At 44.9% G+C, this 26,760-nt stretch overlaps 1 protein-coding gene across 2 annotated transcripts in view; it reads left to right on the top strand.

The window, feature by feature from the left end:
- The window catches only part of SYNDIG1 (synapse differentiation inducing 1), a 64,441-nt gene extending 38,317 nt beyond the window's left edge, over positions 1 to 26,124 (top strand). The window contains exons 3-4 of one of the 2 annotated variants that reach the window (XR_012652437.1): positions 24,178 to 25,486; positions 25,609 to 26,124. Coding sequence is in view for 1 of the 2 variants with exons in the window: in XM_075042398.1 (XP_074898499.1) it covers positions 24,178 to 24,336 (159 nt within the window). In the remaining variant the exon portion in view is untranslated. Of the gene's footprint in view, positions 1 to 24,177 lie in introns of both variants that reach the window. The other variant, XM_075042398.1, reaches the window with a different exon arrangement.
- Positions 26,125 to 26,760: the final 636 nt, after the last annotated feature.

The raw sequence follows: 26,760 nt of genomic DNA, 5'->3' as shown, positions 1-26,760 counted from the left end.
GTTTTGCTTTCCCCTCCCTCCATGCACTGCACCCTAAGATGACCGATGCAAAGGACAGATCCTCTTCTTTGAGGCAAGACCCTTGAGAAGGCGCGTTAGCGTCCTTGCAGTTGTCTAAAAGAAGGTGGGGGAAGAAGCGGTGCAGCCACCGAGAGGTGTCTCAGATCCGGCTGCTGCTGCCTGGGTGGCTTCTCAGCAGAAGTGTGTTGCTAAGTTCCCCAAACAGCCCTGGGAGTGTGTCATTCTCCGTGTGGGTGGGTGTAAAAAAACTGTTTCAGAAAGTTTCAAAGGAAGCTTAACAACAGTGAGAAGAGCTGCAGCTCCATGCAAATAGCCCAGGCCCTTTTGCAAAACACGAATGCCACCTCCGCTCGGCACAGAGATCAGCTGACGATGGCAGGAAAGCTGTAATTTCTCCCCTAAAAACAAGAATGATCCTGGCTCAAAGCTTGATCCAAAGGGTTTTGAACTCTTTTCAAGGCTGGCATCTGATATACAGTGATTTTACTTACATCAGATATTACATATATTTATTATTATATTATATAGAGATGCGTGTCCAAGTGCACATAGGGTTGTAGGCACCCAGGACGTCCTCTTGAAATTAATTCAAGTGAGGGTTGGATGTGTCCCATGGCCCAGCCTCAAGAGTCGAGCACAGGAAAAGCTTCACTTAAAACTGTGAAGTGGTTGCTGAACCTGGCATGCAAGCCATGACCTTCGTATCCCAAATTGTTCTGCCTACGAGATCGCTGATGACCAAACTGTTGAGTCTGGCAGGGCACTTTCCTAGAAACTCTGAGGATGGGTGGAGGTCCATGATCCAGTGAAGTGGGAACCAGAGGATTAGACCACACTGACTACATCCTTGCTAATAAATTGAACGTGCCCAGGGCTGTTCTCTGGCGTTGAAGCCTGTGGACAGGAATGGCCTAGGCCCATTCTGTTCTCTTACCCTCCATCAGGGTCATTGCAGACTCGGTGCTGGCATTCCCATGGGTTAGAGAAGGTTGCTGTAGGGCAGGGGAGAAGTCAGAGTTGACTAAGTACTCGGTGCTTTTCTGGATCAAAGCACCCTTGCCAGTCCACTGTGTGATGTGAAGACCTTCCCATTCTGTTGAATTTGCAGGTAGGAGATTTTTGGATATAACATACGAGGCAATAAATTTCAAATTCCAGAGAAATTAAGGGGCACCAAAGAGAGCTGTTTGCATTCCCCTGCTATTTATTCCGGGCTCTTAATTGCAGCAGGGCTTTAAATTTTTTTTCAGTCTCTTGCAATTACGGAGTACTTCCCCAATGCTACGGTTCATAAACTGATTTCTCTCTCTCTCACATGCCCCTTCTCTTTCACTTTCTCTCTCCTTCGCTGCAATCTTGACTGGCATAAGCAATTAGCCACCTCTGTCCTCTCTGCATTTGACACTGTTCAACTCCCAGATAAGCAGCTACATGTAAAATGAAAATTCAATGCTATCCTAACCATCTGCATGTGAAGGGGAAGTATCATTGACCTCCTGAATGATTGGTATAAATGCAGGCTTCATCTTCAGGGAATAACCTTGACTTCTCTTGCTTGGTGTCTCTTCTCCTCCCAGCTCCAGTCCCCATTTGTCCCAGAAGAGTGGAGTAAACAGCATGAGACAACCAACAAGTTAGTGGGATGTCTGTCAACAAGATTTTCAACCTTTCCTTCCCACTCTTTACTTGCAAGGAGTGGTATCCAGTGGATAAACCCAGATCCACTCAGGGAATGGCAATGATGAGATCTCAGTCTGCCGTATTTTCCATACTGTCATGAATATTCTGCTCTTCAGTCACCCACCTTTCTACTTTAGAGCTAGACAGGTATCCCTATGCAGCAGGAAAATCTTCACATGCCTATAAGGCAACAGGTTTTAAACATCTTTGGGTTCAAGCCCATGATCCAATGCAATAACTACCACCCACCCACCATATTAACTAACTCATCCATCTGAGTTGAGAAGTAGAACTTCTGGTAATAAAAAAAGGACTCTGCTTTCCCACATCAGGATATCAGCCTTCATTTGCAGCCTATGCAACCCTGAATTTCCTTGGAGGACCTTCACATGATTTTGGTTTGCAGACATATGTCCTGGATGCTCAGGCTGGCTCCACATGGGTAGGCTGTGTTGCTGAAGCATGACTTTGTAGCCATCATACAGCCCTGCTCTCAGAAGCTGATGAAAAGCCTGACTTGCTGAGAGAGGAGGAGGGCATGCATCTTCCAAAAATGCCACTTACTTGATATTGCTCAGCAATCCTGTGGCATGCAAAAGAAAATGTTATTACTGAGGTAATTTAGCATTATTTTTAATAGGAGAAACATTGAAAGCTGGCAGATTGTGTATCCTTAGACCCTGGGGAACCCTTCCAAGAGCTTTCTTGCTTGCTCACCTATGCTCTTGTAGCATGTAAAGAAAAGTAAATATTGTGCTCTGGCCCTTTACAGGCTAGCAAAGAGCTTGCCTAGAATTGGTAAGTCAATTAGAATAATGAAAATTTTTAACAGCACTTGCAACTTAAATAACTATATCCTTTTCAAGAAGGAAACCAACATGTATTATTAACCAACTGTATTATTAAAGCCATTGCCCAATATTTACAGTGACACTGGTTTTACACTGCTGACATATCTGTCACTCATCACCTCGCTCCAAGACAGGCATTGCCTTTAGAGGGATCTAAACTGTTCCTTCTTTCCATAGATACATTACTCATTTCAATGTAACACAAGTGAGTATAAAAACTGATACCCTTAATTAAGATACAGACCTAGGAATGTTCCTAACATTACTCTTGTGTGTAGCTGGCTTGAATTCAACAATCTATGAGATGCAGTTATTCTACCGCTTGAAGCCAAGCGCTGGTTAAAAATGCCTTCTACCCTTGAAAGCCACGACTATACTAATGCACATATTTTGTAAAAACTGGAAAAAAAAGATAAATTATTTAAATTCCATCCACTCACCATAATTTGAATCATGAGCTCTCTTCTCTTCTTAAAAAATTATGCTTTTAAAACTGGTGTTTCTAGGTAGTGATCAGTCCATATGTCAAAACTGCAGAAACAGTCTTAACTTTCAGCCAGCCACAGAATGGTGGTAATAGACAGTTAATAAAACACATAAACAAGTCCTGAGTTTGCAAATATTTGGCTTAGCTGCTGGCTGGGGTTAAACTACAACATATATATTTAAATATTGCCAGGTACTATTGGCCATATTTTGCCTGTTCAGTATGTTTCAATAAACTGTTGTGCAGATGCTTTTTCCAAGTCCATCCCCATCCTCCAACATGTTGAAAATGATGTTTTTCCACTCAGCTTTAGGATGGCAGCACTGAGAGGGTAGCTTCTTTTCTTATAGGAAAAGTTCTCCCTCTTTAACTTAAACCATATTATAAACACATAGACTTGCCCTGATGCAGAATGTGAATATGGATGTGTTATTCAAGGTCAAGAGTGGCACATTTCAGTGCACATTGTTTGCAAATTAGTTTCTATAACTGTCTCACTAAAGCTGGTTCATCTTTCACCTGCCATTAGGCCACGTTGGTTGTGCTAGCGGTCTCCTGCATTTGCATCCCAAAGACACCAAGCTTTGCATCGGATCTGGATAAACCCAGGGCTTTCTTCCAAATGTGAAGTGGCCCCTGCCCTTGGAAGTTCAGGCATGAACTCCTTCCTGGCTTTCTTGAAGAGAAATTAAATTGATGGCTGTTGATAGGAAATGCTCCAAGGAGGGAGAATCTCTCTGTTCTGCAGAGTACCTAGTGCAAGAAGGACAGTGATGCCAGTGGGGGGGGACCCTGGGCCATAAAGGCCACTATTATCATCTACCTCTTTTGGGTTTACACACGTCTTCATACCCTTGTTTGCTTGGATTACAATAATTTCAGCAATGCCCGTGTCCAATTTTCTATAGTTATTACATTCCCTTTTAAATATATATTTGTTTCCTAAGTGCTAACAGGACCTCGTGGCGCATAGTCTCATGAGATGCATTTCAGCTTTTATGCTTTGCTGTAGGCATCACTCCACCTTGCTCCCCATCCTTGCCAATACCACATGCACGTGCCGCCTCATCTGCCTGTACATCACCGAAAAAGTGCTCACTGGGACTCAGTAGGTGGAGGTGTTCATGTAAATGTGTCATGTCCCCCCTTCCCAGCCCCCCATATTCCCCCAAACATCTCTGTTCTTTGGACAAGGCACTGAAAACTTCAGAATTTTTATTGGAAATCGCAAACACAACAGTAAATCACAGTAAAATGTTAATGGAAGTAAAGAAAGAAGCTGGGCATGAGAAATGCTATCCCTAGGTGAATATGCTTATGACATGAAGAGGCTGATATCCTGGGAATAACCTTTCCAGCAAGGCTCAGTTATGGATAAGCTTCATATTGCCCTTGCGATCATGAAAGGAAAGCACTTCTTCAGTAGAAAGGGGGAAATTGAGCGCTACTCTTGTCTGTAATTGAATTAGTCAGTCTGCCTTTGCAGTTGCTGAAGTAGGAAATCCAGTGTTAGAAAGGAGCAGTTGAACTGAAGAAGGAAGAAATCAGCATTATAGCTGAAGACCAAAGGCATTCTCATCAACATGTAATCCTGAACTGTAAGAAGTCACACATGGACAGCTTCAAGAGGATTATCATTTCCTATGTACACTCAGCCAGCTCCTCTCTGCCACCCCAGCCAGATTAAACAGTGATTTTCCAGACCGAAGAAACCAGCAGAGCTGGCCCCAGAATGGGCACAAACCTACAAAGGAATTCAGACCTAAAGGGCTTCCCTAAGGAGTCGAATTTAAAGGGCTTCTCTAAGGAACCTATTCAGACTTTCTCAAGCCACTGGGAAGTCTCCCATCCATTTCACCTGGCTTCAGATCAGACCCCAGAAAAGCCAGAACTGAACAGGACATCTTGGGAAGAGTCGGTAGACCTCACAAGCCCTGCTGCTGGCAAGTATCAAAAAGCAGCCGTCCCTCAAAGGCTGTAAGACTGGTGATATAAATTCACACCCCTCCACCCAACTTGTGTGCTGGACCACAATGTCATAGGGGTGTGAGATGCTGCTGCATGAAAGGAAGGGAGACAACACAATGATGGCTGTAAATCAGCCTTGTTCCACGCAGATAAACACAGCTCCCTTGCTTTACCCTCCCAATGGCATTTCTGCAAAACTTAAACCTTTAGGGACCAAAGAGAGAGGGAGAAACAAAGCAAAGAACCGTCTGAGAAGATGTGCCCTTGCAGTAGCACTCCAGTGTTTTAGAAAGCCGGTGTTTTCCTCTGGAAAAAATTAAAAGGCCTCCAAAAGCACTGGGAATATGAAAGAAGACAGTAAGGTAGCCTCAAATTGCTGTAGACATCCCTTTCATTACTTTCCTTACTGTGGGCAAGGTCCAGAACCTTAGTTCTCTCTCACATAAAATTAAAGAGAAAGCAAGGTGATTTTTAAAGAACACTTAAGTGACCCAGCCTCATTGCTCCAACAGCAGCAATGGCAACTGAAACACGCTCGAGATTGCTGTCATGACCTGGTGGTTTGCTCCAAGCCACATGCTTGCAAATAATAAAACTACTCTTTCTTCCTAGTGAAAGGTTCATTTGAAAGAGGACTCATTCCAGCCTGGCGACACAGCTTCTTTTATTTTCAGTATTGATGTTTTTCTTTCTGTGGAGCCTTGTCACTCCCTGTGTCTCAGCTGGTTCACAGTTCACGCAGTGTCCAGCCCAAAAGCAATGATGGTCAGAGAAGTGCCCACCTAGAGGTGCCAGAAAGCAGCTTCCCTGCTTTGGTACATATGTGCGGTTAAAGGTGCACTGTTCATCACTCATCACCCCATGAACAGCTTAGAAATGCGCCTTTGCCGCTTGGCTGATCTGCAAAACCATGCACATGGTCTCATTCCCCATGAAGATCCTGCATGCCCGCTATCTCATCCAGTTTTTCATCCAGCAGAAGACATTACTGTATGAATCTTGATCACTCATGCCCATTGCTACATCCCTGGCTTTGCCTGGGGCTGAGTCTCCTGTCTGCAACCCCAGGAGCCTGGAGAACACATCTTCCAGTCCTTTGTGCTCCACTCAGGTGAGCCTCCACGTGTGTCTTTCCTACACAGGGAACAATAGAAATGTTGTTAGCAGCATCCCATGGATAGTTCTCCAGCAGCTAGCTCGAGTTAAAAGCACCACAGAACTTGAGCAAGGAGATTTGGCGGGTCCGAGTCAGGGCACAGCGTTGGGAGAGAGACCAAGTTCCCTTCCTTGCAAAGATGTGCCCCAAAGCACAACGCTGTGCTCCTTTACCCAGCGCTGTGCAGGGAAACCAGATTTGCAGCCCCTGTTTGACTGTAATTTTTCATTTCCCATCAAATGAACTGGTGGCCCCTCAGCATCCTTGTGTACCTGCACTAAGTACGGGCACAGGAAAGTCATCTGCTGGCAGTAGGTATCTGACCTCACTGATATCTCACTGCTGGGCGTAGGACCCGCTTGTGTTAGGCATTGGAGAGAATATTGGAGAGCTATACAGAATATTTTGTTCTGTGGGTTGTCGTCACCGGTCTCCACAAAATTCCCTTTCCCCTGCCCAGGGCTCTTTGGCACGTTACCTAGCACTGAAGTACAGATGGGGAATTTCAAGCTGCGGTCCTGCCCAAGAAAGGCAGGGGCCACATCCAGCCCACTCTGGAGTCAAACACAGACCAAGGCATCTCTAGTGATGTGCACACCACTAGCAACCCGTCCTGCTGCCCAAGGCTGCCGAAATCACACACAGTTGTGGCTGTTCCACACCACCTTCCAGAGATGTCGGGAGGCTTTCTGGCTTCCAAACCTCCTGTTTCCTGGCACTCCACTCCTTCCTCATCATCCCAGATGTCTCTGGACACTTGAAGTCCTTCTTTTTGCCCGGTACCAGCCTGTGGGACATATTTGCTCACATCCCCTGAAAGGGTTCCTTCAAGTGGCTACTTTTCTCAGCTGCTGTTCACCCTCCAGCACACAGACACCACAGAGCACGTCTTAAGTCTGTCTCAGCTGGAGGTTTGAAGTGTCACAGAGACATTTGCTGAGGGAATCAGGGACAAAGTCAATGCAGCGCCCACTCCCATCAGGAGTGGTGGAGCTGTGATTTCCCATCTCTGAAAGTTTTGCATACGGTGCTGCTGTTTGCACGAGGAACCACAAGGTAACTCCACTGAGCAGGAATAACTCTACCTATAATTATGCTAGAAAGAAATATTTCCTCCATCAGCAGACAGCTTTTCTGCAGTGGGAGATAGAAATGTAAGCGACAGTGCAATATATCTTACCTGATACTCGGAGTGTTTTTGCAGCTAGCATCCTTGCTGCTGTGAGAACCTCATCTCTGAATTGAAAGGGAACAAAGGCTCAGAGAGCACCCTGTAATAATATTTGTATCCTGTTCCAAAAAGTGTTAGAGCTTGGCCTTGTGCTGTTTTCTAGTGGAGGAGAAAAGTGTGGACAATTAACTTGGTGTCGCTAGGATGCTCTTGATAATGTCTGTATCTATTTTTACTGCCATGAGCACTTGTCCAGGACAAGGATCCTTATTGTGCTAGGTGCTCTACAAATCAAAGCTAACACCTTGGAAATGATAAGAAAAATGCATGAGCCTGTCGCCAAGGGCTTACAGCTTAGAAAAAGCGTGAGACAGACAGAGAGGGAGCAGAAGGAGACAGTGGGGGAGTGCTGGTCACCAAGGCAGACGGGTGCTTCAGACTTCTGGCTGCATAGCTATCATGAAGTCATTTAGCACTGAGCAAATAATGAAAACAGTTGTTCATGAATATTTTAGTGGAATATTTTCACAAAGGATGTATTTCAGTCATGAAGTATGTATCAGCCCAGTGGGGCAGCGAGATGAAAGAGAGAGAGCGAAGGGGGAGGAGGAGAGAGAGCGAGCTCTGAAATAATTAATTATCAAATCCCTCCCCACGTGAATGACTTCCTGCTGAAATCTTCTGACGGACAAATGCAACAGAGATATCAGACCAGGATAGGCTTTCTGCCTCACTAGCGCAGCCCTCCTTTGTAGCTCCACCATTGCACGGTGGAAGATGTTTAAGCATCCCCAGGGTTTATATCTCTGCATCCAAACCTTCACCCTGCTCACTTGCTACCACCTCTGGACATGGCCCATCCTCTCCCATATCCTTTTGTGTAAAACTGCTGCTGCGTGGATCAAATGGGTCTGTTGCTCCTCGTCTCCCCTCACCAAGCGCTTGCTCCGAGCAAGCTCTGAGGACTTGGTCCTCAGGGGCAGACCAGATCTCCTTCACTACTCTGCCTTTACTCAGGACCCCCCCCCCCAGGAGGCAGGTTTTAACAACAGTTTGGCATCGCCTGCCCCTTCTCTCTGTCCCTACTTGGCTGAGCTCTTGGGAAAACCCCGGCATGAGCGAATTCAAGATATGTGGCCCATGAGCTGTCAGATTCCATGACACACTGGTTCCTAGCCTGCTCCACGATGGGGTAAAGCCTATTAACTCAGCCTGTGATGCAGGCTGTTTTCCCTCGTTCTTGAAAGCTGGGGCAGGCGGAGGGCACTGGCTCACGTACCGTCAGCAGCTCAGCTGATGGATGGCAACTCATGCCATAGTAGCGTGGCACCCTGATCCCTACCACGAAAACCAGCATCCTGTATTTAATAGGCATGAAAGGTTTTCAGCTGGGTTTTGCAGGAAAAGCAAAGCCAGGCTTACAGCATTCCTCTGCCTGCCTGTATGTGATGGAGTAGTCCTGGACACAAGATGGCCAAACTGAAGGGACTTACATATGAAAGGGATTTTCTCCGTAGCGGCTGTCATTCTGCCAGATGCCCAGGATAGCACACTCTGCTCCCAGCACCTTAAAGGGATGGAACTGGAGAGCAAGAAGCAAAGTCCTTTCAAATCAAAGGGAGCCTGCTCCGACTCCTGAGGTTTGCATTTCACAGAACAAGTCCTCTGTTCAACCAGGGCATCCTGCCGAGTCTTTTAGCCCCCTTCACAGAAAGAGTGTGGCATATGGCTCGCATCCTCCCGCAGCGCACGTGTTTGTGCGTTCCCTGCCTCTCCGCAGCGGTCCTGCTGGGCGCAGGATGCGCAGCCAGGGACGTGCACACCAATACAGCGCCCTCCTGCCCAACAGGGACCTGGCGGCTGCAGCAGCCACTGTTCAGGCTTGACCCGCCTGCTGCTAGACAAGCCAACTGGCTGGAGAGGGGAGCTTTTGATTTTCATTTTTCATTACTTTTGGCAGGCGCAGCAGCGCCAATTAAATCGTGGGGAGCGAGGTATTTGCTATAGGTATGCAACAGAATGAAGGAGAGGGAAAGAGAAAAGCAGACTTCGTGTTCTTGTTTGTATACTCTGGAATAATTTGGTATTAAAAAACTTAGCCAGGCTGTTGATGACCCCTCAGAGCCACTAAGAAGGATCCTTATTAGCAATCTCTGCTCTCCCTGTTGGACAGTGAGGACTTACGTTGGTATGCTAATGGCTTTCTACTGAGGAAGAGCCCTACCCCTGTGGAGCAGATGGTTAAAGGGAGAAGAGACCTTTGGGATGGCCTCATCCTTCCACTAGTTATCATCAAAGCAGCAAATATTCTGACTGGGAGCCCCATGAATCAAAAATAAAATGGTCCCAGCATGCCAATGTAAGAATTGCTGCAGCTTTGCTCCATCCTGCTCCTTTCTCTTAGTATGGCAATAAGAGATTCAGGGAGCAAGCCTGCAGCAAGAAAACAATATTATAAAGTGGTTACTGCAGGCGTCAGTAAGATGCTGGAGGAGAAGAGAGCACCAAAGCTAGAGAGTCCTTGGGGATACACGTCTGAAGCCACTTTGCTTTCTTCCTGAGGGCAGGAATAAGAGCTGACTCCGGCACGATGAAGGCACGAGTGGGATGTTCTTGCCACCATGGGGGTGAAACCAGCCGCTCTGTGACCTGCAGGAGTCCCTTACTTACTTTTTAGCTTAAGGCACTGCAGGTGTGGGGTCTTGCTGGTCTTTCTGTGATGCCAGCAGACAAACTGGGTTGGGAGAGGCTGTTACTAGTGCTCGGACAGGTAACTCACTCCTCGGCAGCGGCTTTTCTGGAGAGCTCCCCTGATCTATCCCCAACTTTCTGCCCTGCTCACTGTGCAGCAGAAGGACGAGCAAAGCCTTTCCAGCTCACTCTGGCTGCTGCTGGGCTCCTTCCAGCTGCCCACCCCTGGGAAGGTCGTGTTGCTGCCTGGATGTCTTCTGTACACCCACACACCAGCTCTGCAGGGAGCTCTTTTCCTGCTGAAACACTCAGCATAATAATGCAACACAGCGCACCTTCCAGTCTTCAGGCAGCCTGCACCCATTTAAAAGGGTGGAGATAATGTCCACAAAAAGCAAAAGCAGGGCTGCTGTTTGGATAGAAGAAAGAGAGGGTGAACCAGGAGCAGAGGGGCAACAACAGGAGCAGAAACGAGTAACCAGAGATCAAGGGGGAAAAAGTCTACAGGTGGAGAGCAAGGGGTGAGATAAAGCCCTTTGATAGACTCCCCACACATGCAAGCCCTGCACCATTGAAACACAGGAGCATCTGCCTGGGAGTTCTGTAGTTACAGGCGGGAGGACTTTTGTGCACAAGAGATTAGGGGCTGGTGTCTGCTGGCATGACAGCACTGTGATGTGTTATTGCTGGAGAACATGGAGTTCTTGTCTTGCAGATGCTGAGTCACAGGAAAGAGAGAGCAGTCATTTCAGGGTGTTGACAGCTTAATACAAGGTTAGACCTTCCATTTCCATGCCAACAGCAATGGTGAGAAATACAGATGAATTGTTCCCGGTCAGCTGATGAACTTTCCCCATAGTGAAAAATGAGATCTTGTTGAGTCCTCCTCTACTGAGAATGGAGTTGAATCAAGAGATGAGCGTGTCCTCCTGTTTCTTCAGCCTGTGCAGAGGTGTTACTGGCATTAGGAGATGCTGGTGGGTGGCTGGGTAGGATGCCTGTCTTACAGCACATTTTTTCCCCTTATTCATTCTTTCCCCATCCAAGGATGGTTTTGGGGATGAGGCATGGAGGATGGAGAATATCTTCTTTTTACTGCACTGATCACACCACCTAATGCAGTTTCCCAGTCTCCCCCACAGTACGCGCAGCCTAGCCAGGAATAATTTCCTTTTTATCTCCCTCTAGCCTAGATGCTTTGCAAGGTACCAAAGGCAGCTTCAGGTCTGCGTCCAGCAGCAGGCACGAAACACCCCATGGGTCCAGACCACCTCTTAGGAGGAGGAGGAATTTGTTCACTTGAGGCCATCCCGGCCCCAACAAGAGGAGCAGCTTCCTCAGAAAGGGTCACATTTATGAAGAAGCAACATGTGTTGGTTACTGAAAAGCAATTAAAAATTGAATGCATAATGACCAGTATTGGAGCCGAATGAGAATTTATGCACCAAAGTTCTGTTGATTTGTTAAGACTGTGTGTACATATGTGTGTGTGTATATATATATAGTATGCATTTCTGAAAAGAGTTGTTTTGAGAAATTTCTTATCTCAGAAGGTTTTCAAAAACATTTTGAAAAGGTTGGAGCATCCCATATCAATACATTTTCAAGCAGAACAAAACCATTCCCTTTTTTCAATCCGAACAAAATTTTTTATCTGAAAGGTTTAGTTAATGTATATATAGAGAAAAAAAACCTCAAAAGCAATGTGAAGTATTTCAAAGCTATCTATATAAAGTGCTTAAATTAATTGTCATGATTTTTAAAAAATTCTGATAGCACACATATTTTTTGACACTGTTTTCTGCCCTTGATCAGAAAGAAATGTCACTTTTCATACTCAGTCCCTTGCCTGTATCTCTGTTTATTCTTGAATGCAGTTTGAATGGTTTTAAAATTGTTAAAAGATCTCCTCCTTCTTCTTTTCTTCTCCTCTAAAGCTTTTAAAACCTTCCTCCTGAGTTTCTATCTTCTGGAATGTCACTGTTGTATTTGTCCTGGGACTTTGGTCAATACTTTTTTGCCATACAAATGGACCTATTGTAAAAGCAATGATAACATTTTAAAAAATGGAGGAGAGAAGAGGAAGAGAGAGAAAAATAATTAAATTTTGTTTTAAAAGAAGTATGTCTATCAGAAAGGTAAAAATCCACTGCCTTATTCCCATACTTGTTACCAGCTCAGAGGTTTCTGGTAAAAATGGGAACAGAAATCTCAGCAGAAAGCTTAAGGGAGCCAGTAGTTCACGTTGCTTTTTGTGTACTTCAGTCAAGAATAAACAGATTTTTTTTTTTGATCAAAATGTGGTGACTTTAGCTCTTACACTAAAGAGGTGCAATTTTTATGTCAGCAAAATGAACAGTCCTTTGTTAAACAAATATAGGAATAGCATATTAGCATATTAGCATAATGGATTAACTGAGCATATCACCCTGCATTATAAACCAACAGTGCTGAACCCTCCTAAGAATAGATGAAAATTCTGGGTCAGACCAGGAGTCCATCCAACCTAATAGCCTGCTTCTGGTGGTGGCATAAGCAGATAGGAGGAGAGGAGCATACACTTCTGTAATACTTTCATGATGTTGTTCTCAAATAATATCCATGATATGTGCATTAGTAAAATTTCAGTGATGAATTCAGAAATACAGCTTTTAATAAAATTTCCCTTTTGAGACAGTCCCTTGAAAGAAAACACTTTGCTGCTGAGTTCAAAAAGGATAAAAAAACCAGTTTAATATCTCCAGTGTCAGAGGTAGCAGTATATGGAGATGACAGAGTCATTTATGATCTTCTTCAACATTTTGCAGGGAATCAAGCATCAAAAAAAAAAAAAAAAAAAGTGTGTGCAATTAAATTAAATGTTTTACTTGACCAAACAAAGACATTTTGTTTTATGTAGGCAGGAGATGTTAATCGTTTTAATAAGAAGGCAAAGGTAACACATCAAGTGATTAAAATCAGAGCAAGACACCTAAGTGTCTGCCAGAAGGAGTTAATTTTGCCCTGGGTGATTCTCTATGTCACTTCTCACAGGGGATCCCAGAGCTTTGAGACACCTGAAACAAGACTTTTATGACACCCTGCTGGGTTTGCTGCTGTCATCTGGGCTTGGAGCCAAAATCAAGAGACGGGAAAGTGCGGACTATGAGAGTATGAAGCTACTGCTGGTGTTGGGGAATGGCAGTGGGTAGAAAGAGAAGGGACTGAAGCTTGAATCCTGCTTTTTCCCCTGCCACAAGTGGCTGGGCTCTGTGGGGCCATGCCTGGCACTTCCTAGTTGCCCTTGGGAAAGCAGACCATCAGTGGTTTGCAGGAATTTAATTTATGGCTCACTGCTATTCAGCTATCTTGCAGCTCTATCACGTGCGAGGGCATTCCCGGTGCGATCAATAGCAAATCAAGGCTAGGCGTTTCCTTGCTGGTACCATACACGCATAACCCATACACTAGGGAAATTTGCAGCTGGTGTTAATCTTTTGTGGCCTTTGTAATTGTCTGTCTGCCTGTCCATCTGTCCATCAGCCCTCACTGACAACTTTTCAGTTCATTGGCCAATTTTGCTCATCAAGTAAGCAGAGCAATAGGGCTTCCATAGGTGATGAAGTTCTTTCACTGTCCAGATAAGCAAGGGGGAAGGCGAAGGATGCTCAATCCATCCTATTCCTCATGCTGGGCAGCTCTCCCCCACCATCCAAGCTCCACGGACACACAAGCTGTCTGGCATTGCTGCAAGGGGGGGTCCCTTCAGCATTGCCCACTCTGTCAGATACACCCTTCTAGGGGCAGACCCCAAATTAATTCGGAGTCACTTTCCTCTGGGAGCTCCTAAACGAAGCTCCTTGTCTTTTTTCAAAAACAAAATCTTTCTTCGCAGGGAAGAACAGCCTCATTCGTACTCCAGGAGTTAACTTATTGCAGAGCTGGCTGATACAAAAAGCTCTGGGAGCGTAAACTGATTTGCCTCTTAAAGTAATACAATTAAACCAGCAAATTTTCTGTGTAGACAGTCTCTGAAGCCTTTGTGATTTAGTTACATTTCTTTCTGATTGCTGTTAAAATAAAAGAAGTTGAGTGGCATAGGGATACTTTTCAGGAACCTGAGTTTGCTGCAGCTTCTGCCTTTCCTTGCTGGATCACCCCACTTCTCCCTCCCTGCCTCAGTTTCCCTGTTTTTACATGAAGGTGGTTTAGCTGATTTAAGAATCTGAATAAAACCTCGGCAATATTCTTTAATTTAAATCAAACCAAGGGGCCAGAGTGAAGAATGGAGAGGTTGAAGAGACACTGGTTACTGCCAGCAAGTGACCCAAGCTCCATGCAGCGGTATGCTCTGTCCCTGCTCATCTGGAGCACTCCCCAGCACAAGCAAGGCTAGACTTCCAAATCTCCTTGATATCAAGCCTTACCACCTACCTACTGAGATGCAAATCCTCAGCCACCACAGGTCAGAGAAGCCCTACTGGGCTGACCTTGGTGGGTAGGTCCTGGTGATAAAATAGCATTTTCCAGTGAGAAGTATGTAAAAGACACAGATATCTCTCCAGAGGATCTTTCAAGCTCAGAAACACTAATTTTGAGCCCTGTTCTGTAGCCACATTGGGTCAACATGAATCATTCCAGTGTCTCCAAACAACTGAGAACCCGGTGTATTGGCATTGGCAGGAAAATTTCATTCAGTTTGGCCTCATTCCTGGCCACATGGAGATTTAAGGCAACCCCCTGATGTTTTATTCAGATGGCATTCTAAGGGGGCTGTATCCCCACTGAAGTTTTTCTCCTTGCAAGAGTGCTGCAGGACCATCAGGCTCTTAATTACTTACTGTTGTCTCCAGTTATAAAGCAAATCCACTAAACTTTCTAGCATACTGAAAAGGTGGTATGTGAAAAAACACACAGTCTGTGACTCTGCTTGCCCCCAGGATTTTTTCTGTTGGATTAAATGTGCTGGGAACTCAAGAAGAATTTTCTCCCAGCATGTGCTTGTCAGGCATTTTCTTCATATCCACTCAACACAATCCATGGAACGCCTCAAAGAAGCAGGGTTCTTGCTTCATATTAATCACCCCTCTGGTCACGCAGTCCCTTGTGTCTGTCTGCTAAAGCCAGTTGCATCACTTATGTTGCCTCTCCAGGAGAGGGGGAGAAAAGAGCATTAAGGTTTAAAGAGAACAAAGAAGTGATGCAAGAAAAAATACAGTTTTGGGGTTTTGTTCCCAGTTTTGTTGGTTTTGTGGGCTTCAAGAAAGTAGAAGGAATGGAAAGGGGAGAAAGGGTCTCACATGAAAGAGATAATCTTCATCATTTTGATCTTTGGTGACCCTGTGGATGTGCCTGAAGTACCTTATCAAAAAGTTGAGTTCATTCAAGGTAAGCGTGCCCCTTGAAGGAAGAGGATTATGTTACCTCACATTGACTGTCGGATGCTGTGGAGTCCACAGTGCCTGATAACTTCTTACCCTACTAGTTAACATATCAAATGTCAAAATGTTTCTCAGAAATAGCTTGGGTTGGGTCTCCTGCCTAGAAAGATGCCAACACAGCATCGGTGGGGATCAGAGGACTCCACAGCCTCTTGGTGACCTCTGTGGCTGACCACACACCAGATGCAATATCAAGAGACTCTAACAGTCCTGAAATGCAGACTCACCTCTGGCACTGTCCAATCAGTCCCAACACAGATCCTGTGACAGGAGTAGGGGCACCAGCAGCAAAAAATACCTTGTAATGTCCCCTGAGCTGAGGGCAACTTCTTGCCACTCACAAAATGGAACGGAATCTGAAAAATAGGAATCATTTCCAGATTTCCCTTCCTGAGTTATGCTCACATTTTAAACTCCATGTCTTCAAACAAAGACGAAACAAACAGCCACCTAAATGGGAAAAATAAAAGAGCCCCTTGGGACTGAATTGATCACTAACAATTGATAAACTTAAGTGGTACCAACCTATAGGCAGATCATGTATATGTCTATGTATGTGGACACAAACCCATGTCAGCTGTGTGTAAGTCTGTGTGGGCACGTCTGTGTGTGCGTAAACTAAACTAGGCTTCAGCACATGCCACCTTTCCCAAATTTTCTTCTCTTTCATCACAAAATAGCAACATCTGCTTAAGGGCTAGAAGCAAAACAGAGGGGGCAAATCCTCTTCTTTACCATAAACGTTCAAATTCCTGTATATGCCAGAAAAACAGAATTGCCCTCATATCACAGGCTGAGGTCTCATTCTCTCAAGTGCAATCAAATGAACTGCTGTTGCTGTGGAGCTTGTCTAAAAACGTCTCTCTGCATTCTGCTCATTCAGGCCTTTTACGCCTGCTGTTCTCATTATTATGCTCTTGTTTTTCCAAGTGTCAAAATCTCATTCGGACATTTATAGTTTTATCTGCACTTGAATACACAATCAAACACCACAGGCAGCACCAGCCGGGGGCTGAATCACGTCCTCGCCTACGTCATATTTTCAAATTCCAGCAGAAAACATTGATAGCAAAATGATCCGATGGCTGAAACTCAGATGTTATGAAAGTTGGTCATGCAGAAGCAGCACATTCATGCTGGTCTCCATTTACACCCTCTTCTCATTCACACTCTCTTCTCCTGAGCCTTTCATGGATTTCCAGGAATAAAAATGGCCCCCAGTACCTCCCCTTCCACCAACACAGCATCATTTAATTTGGTGGCAGTAGAAATCCCGTTATTCAGGCCACTTGTTTTCACCTGCCACATCATCGTTCAGGAGCTTGGTAGGATTTTGTCAAGGTTGGAAGTTCATATGCCGTTGCAGGACAAAGAAGGTGATGCTCACAACGAAGGAAATGCCACTTGGAGGCTGGCTGGACAAACGTCAGGTTAAACTACCCACGGACTTGAAGTGCAATACAAGACACTACTCCAGACACAGGGTGGCCACCAGCCTGAACTTTCTCACTGCCAGGTGGCTGTTCCTAACTCCACCGCGATGAACCTGTTGTTTCTTTCACTGCTTTGCTGGGCAGCCATGGGGAGGAAGGGGGGGAGGCAGGTCAGAGGGGCTGCTGATGGGAAGCAGCAAGTGGCCGCTGCGCTGGACTCACACTGCACACTGCTATGCTCCGGCCACTGAGGGCAGAAGCCTATTTACTAGAATGAGGATTCGTTGTTGAAAGAAATCCTTCAGGGATAAGATTTTTCACTGGGTTTTGTTTTGTCGCTCTGAGGTGCCGCAGAGTACTTGGGACATCTGGCAAGAGCCTCAAGGAAAGCAGCAGCAGCAGTTGCTTATGCCAGTTTATCCCCTCTCCGTGTGTTAATGAAACTCTGGTGACGTCCCTGTATCATCCTTTTGTCACTGCTACCCAAGTACTCATAGGATCTCAGCATTGCCCCAGGGGAATTTCCATGTGCATTAGGCACTTACTGTCTCATGGTCCTTATCAGCCACCCCAACTGGATCTCAGTGCTACCAGACAGTGACAGAGCAGGATCTGGTCAAGACCTTATGCTTTTTATCTTCTAAATGCTCAGGGTGGGGTTGATCCCTCACTGAAAGAAAGACATCAATCCCAAGCAAGTTATTTAGTCTCTACCTACCAACAGTGGAGTATGGATGGGAATTTCCCAAAGATGATCCAGCAATTGGTTATGGACGCTGCAGTCCGAAGGCTAGATTAGACTAGGTTGGATGCCTTCCTTTGAAGAGGAAAAGAAACTTAAGCATCAGTAGAGATTAAGTCCAGCATTGGGTCTAAAAGGTTTGTGCATCTGTTTAGAAGTGCCTGCATTTCAGGTGATGCCTGGTCCTCACTGTTTCCACAGCAAGTTCCAGACAGGGAATGTCTGCTTGGGACTCATGTCCATTTCCTGGGCCAACTTCCCAGCAGAAACGATGGAAACCTCCAGAAGAGCTCTTTGGTACCTGAAAGGCAAGTTGCCACAGGCCAAATTTTCTGTGATACTATGGGCATAATGGAATTTGCAAATGCCTGACAGAGCAAAGAACCATTTGTCATTTATTTAGTTCACCATTTCTGCCCATGGAGCTGTTTGGTGGGACTCCATAGTCCCTTTGATGCTCTCTTCAGGACTGAAAACTTTCCTGCCACGTCCCAACCCATATGCCAGGTGTCTGCCAGCCCCACGCTTTCCCGTGTTGACTGGCACCTCCCTGCTGTCATTCATGGTCCAGAGGCAAATCCTGACTTCACTCTTTTCCCCACCTGTATCTTTAGCAAAGACTCCAGAGTCTTTCTCACTGTCAGTGAAAATATGTGGTGTAAGCCTGAAGGTGGAAGATATTGCCCAGAAATTTGAGATCAGCAGAAGTACAAGTTGGGCAAGTTGGAAACAGTAGCCAGAGCTTTTGAATAGAGGAAAGATAGAAGTAGTAAGCATTTTCTGTATTAATTATCCTTATTCTGTGCCATTTTTTTGCACGCCACTTGAAGAAGTAAGGCTCAGGGTCTGGCCAGCGGCTGCATGGAGCCTGTGCATCCCTGCTGGCTATTTCTTCCCATGAAATGAAAAGAAATCTTCCCATCACCTGACCAAAGGGGTCAGGATACCCTCTTCTCTTCCTACATGGAGCCATTCCTGCTCTCCAGCCTCAGGGAGATGAGGCAGGATTAATAATTGTGATCAATGTGTTTCTTGTTTCCAGATACAGCATACCAGAAGGTATTTTGTGAGTATGATATATGAGTCACTGTGGGATGCAGCAGAATTTTTTGGCCTTGCAGCTGTGGAGGTACAGTATTCATCTTCTCTCAGCCTATAAAACATGCAGCCCAGAGACATGATGAATATGTTTTGCAGAAGCTCAAGTGGAAACTCCAGGGAAGTTCCTTGAAAGTGTTTCTAAACAACAAGACATTCATTTTGTTAGCTAAACAAAGTAAGATAAACCTTCCAGATCTCCTTAGCCCTTCTTCCCCTGCCCCTCCTCACTTTCCTGGCTTACTTCTGAAGCCTCTAAAGAGAGGATTGATTGCAGGCTGGTATTAGCTTAAGCTCCTGTTTTCAGCTTTGGAGTACCCAGCCTTCATCACAACCTGTGCCAGTAGCTGGCAAGTTGATAGTCATATCTGCGCATCCGGAGGACACAGACCAAGGGAAAACCAAGAGGCAGGGGTAGTCCAGGGACACAAACCCTTTGCAAGAAAAGTATCTCATCTTCTGGCTGTGCGGTGAGGGAACTTGCCTGGTGCTATGCAATGAATTATCCCCCGCTCATAATTCATCCCATGTCTTGCACTTGTCCCCTGTTCTGTTTATCAAACCTGTTGGTCCCGCTGCTGCCCAAAGACTGTATTAAATTGGTTCATCAATCATCTGGCTGCCAGCCACAGTCTTGCCAGGGAAGGGAAGAAGTGAATGGGTAGAAGTACCGTAAAGCTCCACGGATAATGTAATTCCAATTAGGAAAAGTTCTTACTTCTGCAGCCACTTTTAAGCCCATTAGAATAGCTGTTTGTATTCCTTACTACTTAATTTAAGGCATTTAGCTTGAAGAGGCTGTAGTGAATAAAGCCCTTTGTTAGTAGGGCATTTGGATCTTCATTCTTGCACCAGTCCTGGCTGCGTTCCCCTCCAGATTCAAGCATGATAGGCCAGTTAATACCAGCTAAGTATTCAGTCCAGTAATATTCATAGATGGGGCTTTGCTTTTCAGGGCAAAGAAGTAATAAAAGCAAATATTGCCTTTGTGAGTTCAGAGCTCAGTCTGCAAAGAGGAGCTCACAGAAATCCATTTCCAGGCTGGATATGAACGTCTGGACAAACAGTGCCTTTGTACTATTTGGCACATCAGCCCCAGGGGCTTGGCAAGGGCACTGGTGGTGTGTGTTACCCCATCCCCACCTCTAATTGAGCAGAAATGCTGGATGGATGCAGGGATTTGTCATCTCAGGCAAGGCTTCTGCGTAGACTGTGGCACCCAGGGCTGCACAGAGCATCTCCATCACGGGATGGGGCTGTTTAGTGAAAGTGGAGACAGCATCAGTCTAACACATCCTGCCTTGCACTAGTTTGCAGACTAGCCCACCATAAAGGTGACCTCATTTTTTTCCAAAATTTGGTGGGGTATTTTCCTTACTCAATGTTTTTACCTGCGATACTTTTTTTTTTTTTAATTAGCTAAAATAGATTTTTTTTTTTCTGAAGAATTTTAACCACAGTGGCATTATGAAAACATTTATCATTTGACCTAAAAACATATGTCGAAAACAAAGACTGAGTTTGTTTTGATGTCTGAGGTCCCAGTGTTGTGGCTGGCAGCAATTACCAGGGGTCCGCAACAGATACCTCTCTCTGTACATGTACCTTTTTTGACTCTGGAGACTTGAATCACTGCATCTGCTTGTCTGTCTGCGGTGTTTGATTGTGGGCTTATGTGGCCAGTCTAAGTAGACAAGTTTTATCTTTCAGCTAACAGTACCCAAGGTACAGACACTAAGAAGACAAGTGAACAGCCTGACCACTATCTGCATTTAGATGTCTTGGCTTCTTTTGGGGTTTAATGACTATTTTTTTCACCTTTTCTACGACATCAAGGAAAAGCTGGTGAGACTGGGTCTGACGGGGCTCTCTGATCTACACAAGACGTTTCTTGTTCTCATTTCCTACATGGTGCTTGCTAGAACACAGGCATCCCTGGCGTGGAAGCCCCCAAACAGACTGTCGCTTCTCTGGGTCAGATATCAAATGCGCTGGATCATAAGCTCTTGGATGGGCACCAAAACCAAGGGACTTCCTCAAAGTGCACAGAGATACCAAAGATCTGATCCCTGTTTAAAGAAAAAAAAAAATCAAGAAAAAATGCTTATTAGTTGCCAGATGCTAACCTATTAAAATTGTCCTCAATTGCATTTTGTGTAATAACTATTCTCCAGATCTGTTTAGCTTAAACCTGCACAAGTGTTGTAATTTGCATATAGTGACACCGGGGAGTAATGGGATGGTTTTACTAATTAGGGAATAGCAACAAAGGATTTTCTTAGGGATAAGCAAATCCTTTCAGACTAGTCTTACACTGATGGAGGATGGTTTCTGTGTTGATGATTTCTCCATCTCAGTGGAAACCTTTCTGAATGGAATAAAGGAGGAATATAAGATTGTCTTTCCCATATGCGCTTACCAATGCACTCTACGTTCAGAATTCAATATAGGAGGGATTTGATTTTGCTAAGTCACAAAATATGCATTAAGTTAAAAGAAAAAACAAACACACTCAGATGAGGTAATTTGTCAGAAACTAGAACTTCTGTGAAAGCGCAGGCCTGTTCCCCAAGCAAAATCAAGCTATATCGTAATGACAGGAGCTGCAAAATTCTGCAACTCTATGGCAGCATGTGACTAATACAAGACACCTGGTTTTGGCTGGGCTGAACATTTTAACAAGAAGCTGGATTTGCACCATAGGTCCTATCCTTTCACAAAGGTCAGGGCTGTCCTCAAAGAGCTCATCAAGAAAAAAAGCTGTTCTTTGTGATCAGCTTTGTTGCTAGGTTGAAGATCCTATCAGAAAAAGGGCTATTAGTGCTTGACAAATCAGCCTTCTGAATCCCTTTGGGTCACTCAACACATCATTTTGGGTAGATCCAACCTCTTATTGAATCCAATCAAGACATACTGTCAAGATTTCAGATTATTTGACATTTTGGTTAATGGTTTCTTTTCCCTTTGAGTTCCCATCTATTTTTAAGTGAAAAAAATACTGTTTTGAAATGGTACAAAGTTTCATTTCAAAGAGGTCAACCCCAAATGTTGCAGAATTTTCCATAACATAACGCAACATTTCAGAAATGTCAAATTGAAATGTTCCAGCATTTTCAAACTTTCGCTCCATTTGGGGGGTTGAAACTGTTTACCTCAGTTTATCCAAAAGCTCAAATAGCTCCAGTGCTGTGCATTTACCTTCACCTGACAAATCCAACATAACTTCAGTGAATAGGAGCCTCTCTGTTCAATCCTTTTATTAATGCTGTGATGGATAGCAGACGCTTGAAGAAAATCTTTGAGGAGAACTGAATGACCAACTCTTTCTAAAGTTTTCTCTGCTTTCCTTGCCAAGACTTTTAAGCGACCCTAACAAATATGTCCATGACCCGCAAAGCCCTTGGCATTTTTCTGGAAAGGGCTCTTCTTTTGAGTGTTTGGAGGTCCCAGACAAGAAGCTCATGAAATCGCTGGTCACCCTGCTGAGACACCTGGCCAGACATCCTTTGCAAAGTGAGTAGGATCCCTTTTCCATCTAAACGAATGGACGTGACACTAGGTGTAAACCTGGGAGTTGTTTATATGTTGCTGATTTGAAATGATCATTTTCCTCCCGCCTGCAGCCTAGTCTCTTTTCTTTTTTAATATGTATTGTTTGACATTTTTTTCTGCCTGAAACATTTATAAGGCATTATGCTTAAAAAATTAGGTTGATGAATGAGAAGAGACGGTTCTCCTAATACAGTCATTGACAGAAAGGCCAGAAGCCTTTTTTAAAGCGTGGAAGCTTGTCATTTGGCTGCTGTAAATTGCTCTGAGTAGCAAGATAGTAAAAAAAGAAGACAAAAATAGAGCAATAGATGACACTGAAGCAGAAAGCGTCCCAGCAAATACAGCATTGTGGAGAAATACAATTAAAGCATTACGAATTCCTCACTCATTTTAATGAGGGAACAAAGACTGTCTCAGAACTTATGCAGCTCACATGCTTCTACAAGACCTTTTTTTTGTAGGTGACAGATCTGTTATTGCTTGACGGGTGACCCTGCTGATATCACACTATGGTCTATAAAGATGATGTCCTCCTTTCATCACGCTGCAAGACTGAGACCACTGACATGGCATTAGTTGGTCTTGTCAATGGGTAGATCAGTCCTGGCCAATTTTCACTTTTCTTTGCCTGTTTTGAGCAGGGATTTTGCTTTTGTCTTGGGTCCTGGACTTGAAGGTGTCTGGAAGGATGTGTTAGAAGAACCGATATTTGAATACTTCTCAGACTCCAGATGTAGCTCTCTGCAGTGGCCAGCCGGTTGATGTGAGTGTAACTGTGGGATCATTGCAGGAGACAATCCCCAGTCGGCTGTGATTCTGCTTTCTGTGTTCATTATTGACAGCTGTACTAACAAGCTGTAACTTTGTGAGGTTGATTGTGCTCAAGCCAAAATGCCTGACAAATAACTTTGGGAACTCCAGCTGATCAGGTTGAACTCAAGGCACCTGCTTGAGTACTCAAAGCTACACAGAAGACGTGATACAATTACCGGAGCTTTGGATTGGTCTTCTGAGCCACTGGGAACCGTAGCGAGAGACACAACGGCCACTTTAACACCATCAAAATAGAAACTTCTCTTCCAGCTGACACATCGAGCTGAATGCACCACCCCCAAGAGAGAAGAACGTGGCTCCAACACCAATAGCCCTACTTCAGAGTAGCACTTAAGCAAGTCCATGATCCCCTTGATAATCAAGGGAACTGCCCTGCTTGGATGCCTAAGTGTTCATCTGAATCAAGGCTAAAAGAGTGTCTACTAGCTCTGGTTTCCAAGGTGTCTGTCCTGCACTAAAGCTGAGGCTTAAAGTGGATGCAAGGTAACTGGTGGTACCTGGCCTCTCCGTGGGGGTGAACCTGGGCCAGTCGTTCCACCTAGTCGGTTTGCTCAAAAGCGCTGCACTGGAAGGGAAAATTCAGCCCCTTTTGCCCTCGTCAAGGTAAGAACAGACCATTTCAGCTGACTTGGAAAGAACGTTTTTGTGCAAGTGGCAGTTTTAAGAGGGCTTTTGCCTTGCTGCCTTTCCCAGCCAGGCTGGAATCCAGCCATCTCACAGGAGCAGGATCGTAGCTGTGTCTGGAGGGGACACGGCAGACCCTTGACTCACAGCCCGTCTGTCCACATTCTCAGGGGAGGCTGAGCCATCTCAGAAGTCATCGTGATGCATAGTATTAAATCCTAGGATATGTTTAAGCTTAAAGGCACTTAAAAGTACCACCCGAGAGGCCATTGGTTCCATCATCATCCTAATTGTGCAAATAACCCCATTCGACTAAAAAAGTGTCTGATTTCCAGCCGGTTTACTGTCATATCCCAGGATCATGTTTCAGCCGAGAAATGAGCATCACATCTTCATTTCCAGGTGAAACGAATAAATGTATTGCATTGTTGTTGTTGTATATCTTGCAGACAAACAAAGCAGTAGCCAAGGGGGACTTCCACCACGCAAGCTCCAGCTCCCGGCGAGCGCTCTTCCTGGCTGTCCTGTCCATCACAATCGGAACTGGCATCTACGTTGGGGTGGCCGTGGCTCTTATTGCCTATCTGTCCAAAAACAATCATTTATGAGCCTCAGGAAAGGGGGAGAACCAGCCACCCGGCGCCTGCACTGCAGAACTCCCCGGCAGATCAGACTGCATGATTTTTCCAAAAAGATCAAGAGACAAACACCTTCTGGGGGCAGGTACAGGATAAGATGGGCTTGTGCATTACTGTAGGGTGGGAAGCTGGCTGGGGTGGGGGTAGTTCCACCATTTGTGATGCACAAGTCTTGCTTCTCTTCATGAACCCCCGTACAAGAAAGAAGGAAAGAAAGAGCGAAAGAGAGAAAGAAAGCAAAAGACAGAAAGAAAAAAAGAAAAAAAAAAAGAAAAGGAAGGAAGTTGGGGGAGGTCTGGAGAGGGGTGTTTTGCCTTTGCCTTCTTTGCAATATGGTGTTTACAAGCAGCTGGCAAACTGAGCTGTTCTCTTAATACCTTCTTGGTGACCTGAACTTTGCAGCCAGCATGAGCTTGTGCTTAGTTTGCTTGTTAAGCACGGCACTGAGATCTGGGAAAGCATGGACAGTGGCTGGTTCTCTGAAAGAGCAATATAACAACAGGAGGAAGAATATGTTTTCTTTTTTTTTTGAACGCAGGACTCATTTGCCTAAGAGTGAAGCAGAGACCTCAGCGTAGAATGGTATTGCCTACTCTTCTTGTGTGGGTAGGTTTCCATGGAGGAGAAAAGGAAATAAAAAGTATTTTTTCTTTCCTTTCCTTGTTTTTGGATTAAGATGTGACCCACAGGCCCACCCGATGCAGAACAGCTGAGGTTACTGCATGACTTGGCTCCGCAGACTGAGCGTGAGGTCGAAGTAGCATGGGATCTGTTGTAAAATTAATTCCTCCATCCAGTCACATTGTGATAACGGCACATTCCTGTGGCATATTGCTTATCTGGGTTGCTCCACCTTACCGTGGAGACCCGCATAGCAGTCAGTGCAAGAAACCTGGGGGAAAAAATGCAAACTGAAATACTAATCAAGTTTAAATTAAAAATCGTGGTAAAGCATGGGAATTAACCAGGGGAAGGAATGCTTCATACATTTCTGGGGTCCTGCTGATACACAGAGCAGTGAAGGAGACCACTCAGATTACAAGCTCACAGCTCATCCGTGGACCAGGGACACAGCATAGCAACGGAGAGACAAACGTGTCCCTCGATAAGCAGCGCAATGGTATGTTGTAAGGGAATTGAGCGTTGTCCTTATTTCACTGACTGAAATGATACATTTATTTTCTTCTTTACTCCTTCCCCACAGTCAAGCTTTTTTTTTTTTTTTTTTTTTTTGTCTTACAGATGTACCATTTCATCCCACCAAGGGTGTATCAGCATAGATATATATGTGTCTACATATATATACATACAGAGAGAGAGAGAAACTGATCAAAATAATAAGCATTTTATTATTCACTGCATTGTGGTTTACAAACATAATTTCTTTACCCAAGAATGTCATCAAAGACCTTTTTTTTCCAACTCTGTATTGTGTGTCAGCTTTGCTCTGGGACAGCTTTTTCTCCTGTTTTGGGGTTGGCATTATTTTGCTTTTAATTTAACTTTTTTTTTATTTTAGGGGGGAGGAGGACAAACACATCCAAAACTATTTTTCTGCTAGTTATACAGTTTATTAAAACACATGGTATACAGCTGCTGATGCTCCGTGTGACACTTTCTTTGGACGGATGCGAAGCGTTAGACTGAGTGAAACTTGCCCCAGTACCCCAAGTTCAGCTACCTGGAAAAGCACCCGTATGGACCATCCCATACTGTACCTGGACCCAAAAGCCTATTGCAGTCACTGACAGTTCTTTTTTGCATTGATTTGTTGGCCTTCATACTAAGCCGGGAGACTAGCAATGTCCTTCTAGTCATCTTCACCCATTCTCAGCCACTGCTAAAGTTGAGGTCCCAGTAAATGCAGTTTTTTGGCCAAGTTGCCGTATTAAGGTAAAGTCAATCCTGTGGGTCTTCCCCTTCAACCTTTTTTTCTAGCAACTGCCATGGAAGCCTCTTCCCTTTGAAGTGAGGCAGTGCTGACTGGGCAAGTTAGAGTCCCCACTGTATTTGCCCCAATGGGCAGTATCTGGGTTTGGGTAAGAAGTGAGGCACAAGAGCACAATCTGCTGCCTCCTTATTCTTCCAAGAAGATGCACAGGGTTTCCAGCTATGTTGCTTACAGCAGGCTCTCCAAAGCAGTGTGTCGTGGCTTTAAAAACCAACCTGGGATGTGTGTTGCAGTCCTTGCCTCACTTCCCCCTGGAAATCAGGCGGCTGTCACCACTTTGGTGCACATTTGCCCCATTTCAAACTGTTCTTCCCATTCAGGAAAAACGGGAAGTTTCTTTCTAGGTTGTTTTTAAGGGTGAAGTGTTGCTAGACTTTGACTATAAGGGATCAACTCACAGCAAAAGCCCCATGCTTTGCCAGCAGAGATCTCGTCTCACTGAG

The sequence above is a fragment of the Buteo buteo genome, chromosome 12 (assembly GCF_964188355.1).
Source record: "Buteo buteo chromosome 12, bButBut1.hap1.1, whole genome shotgun sequence".
In the NCBI taxonomy this organism is placed as follows: Eukaryota; Metazoa; Chordata; class Aves; order Accipitriformes; family Accipitridae; genus Buteo; species Buteo buteo.
The sequence above is the reverse complement of the archived record's forward strand: the minus strand, read 5'-3'. Positions and strand labels throughout refer to the sequence as shown.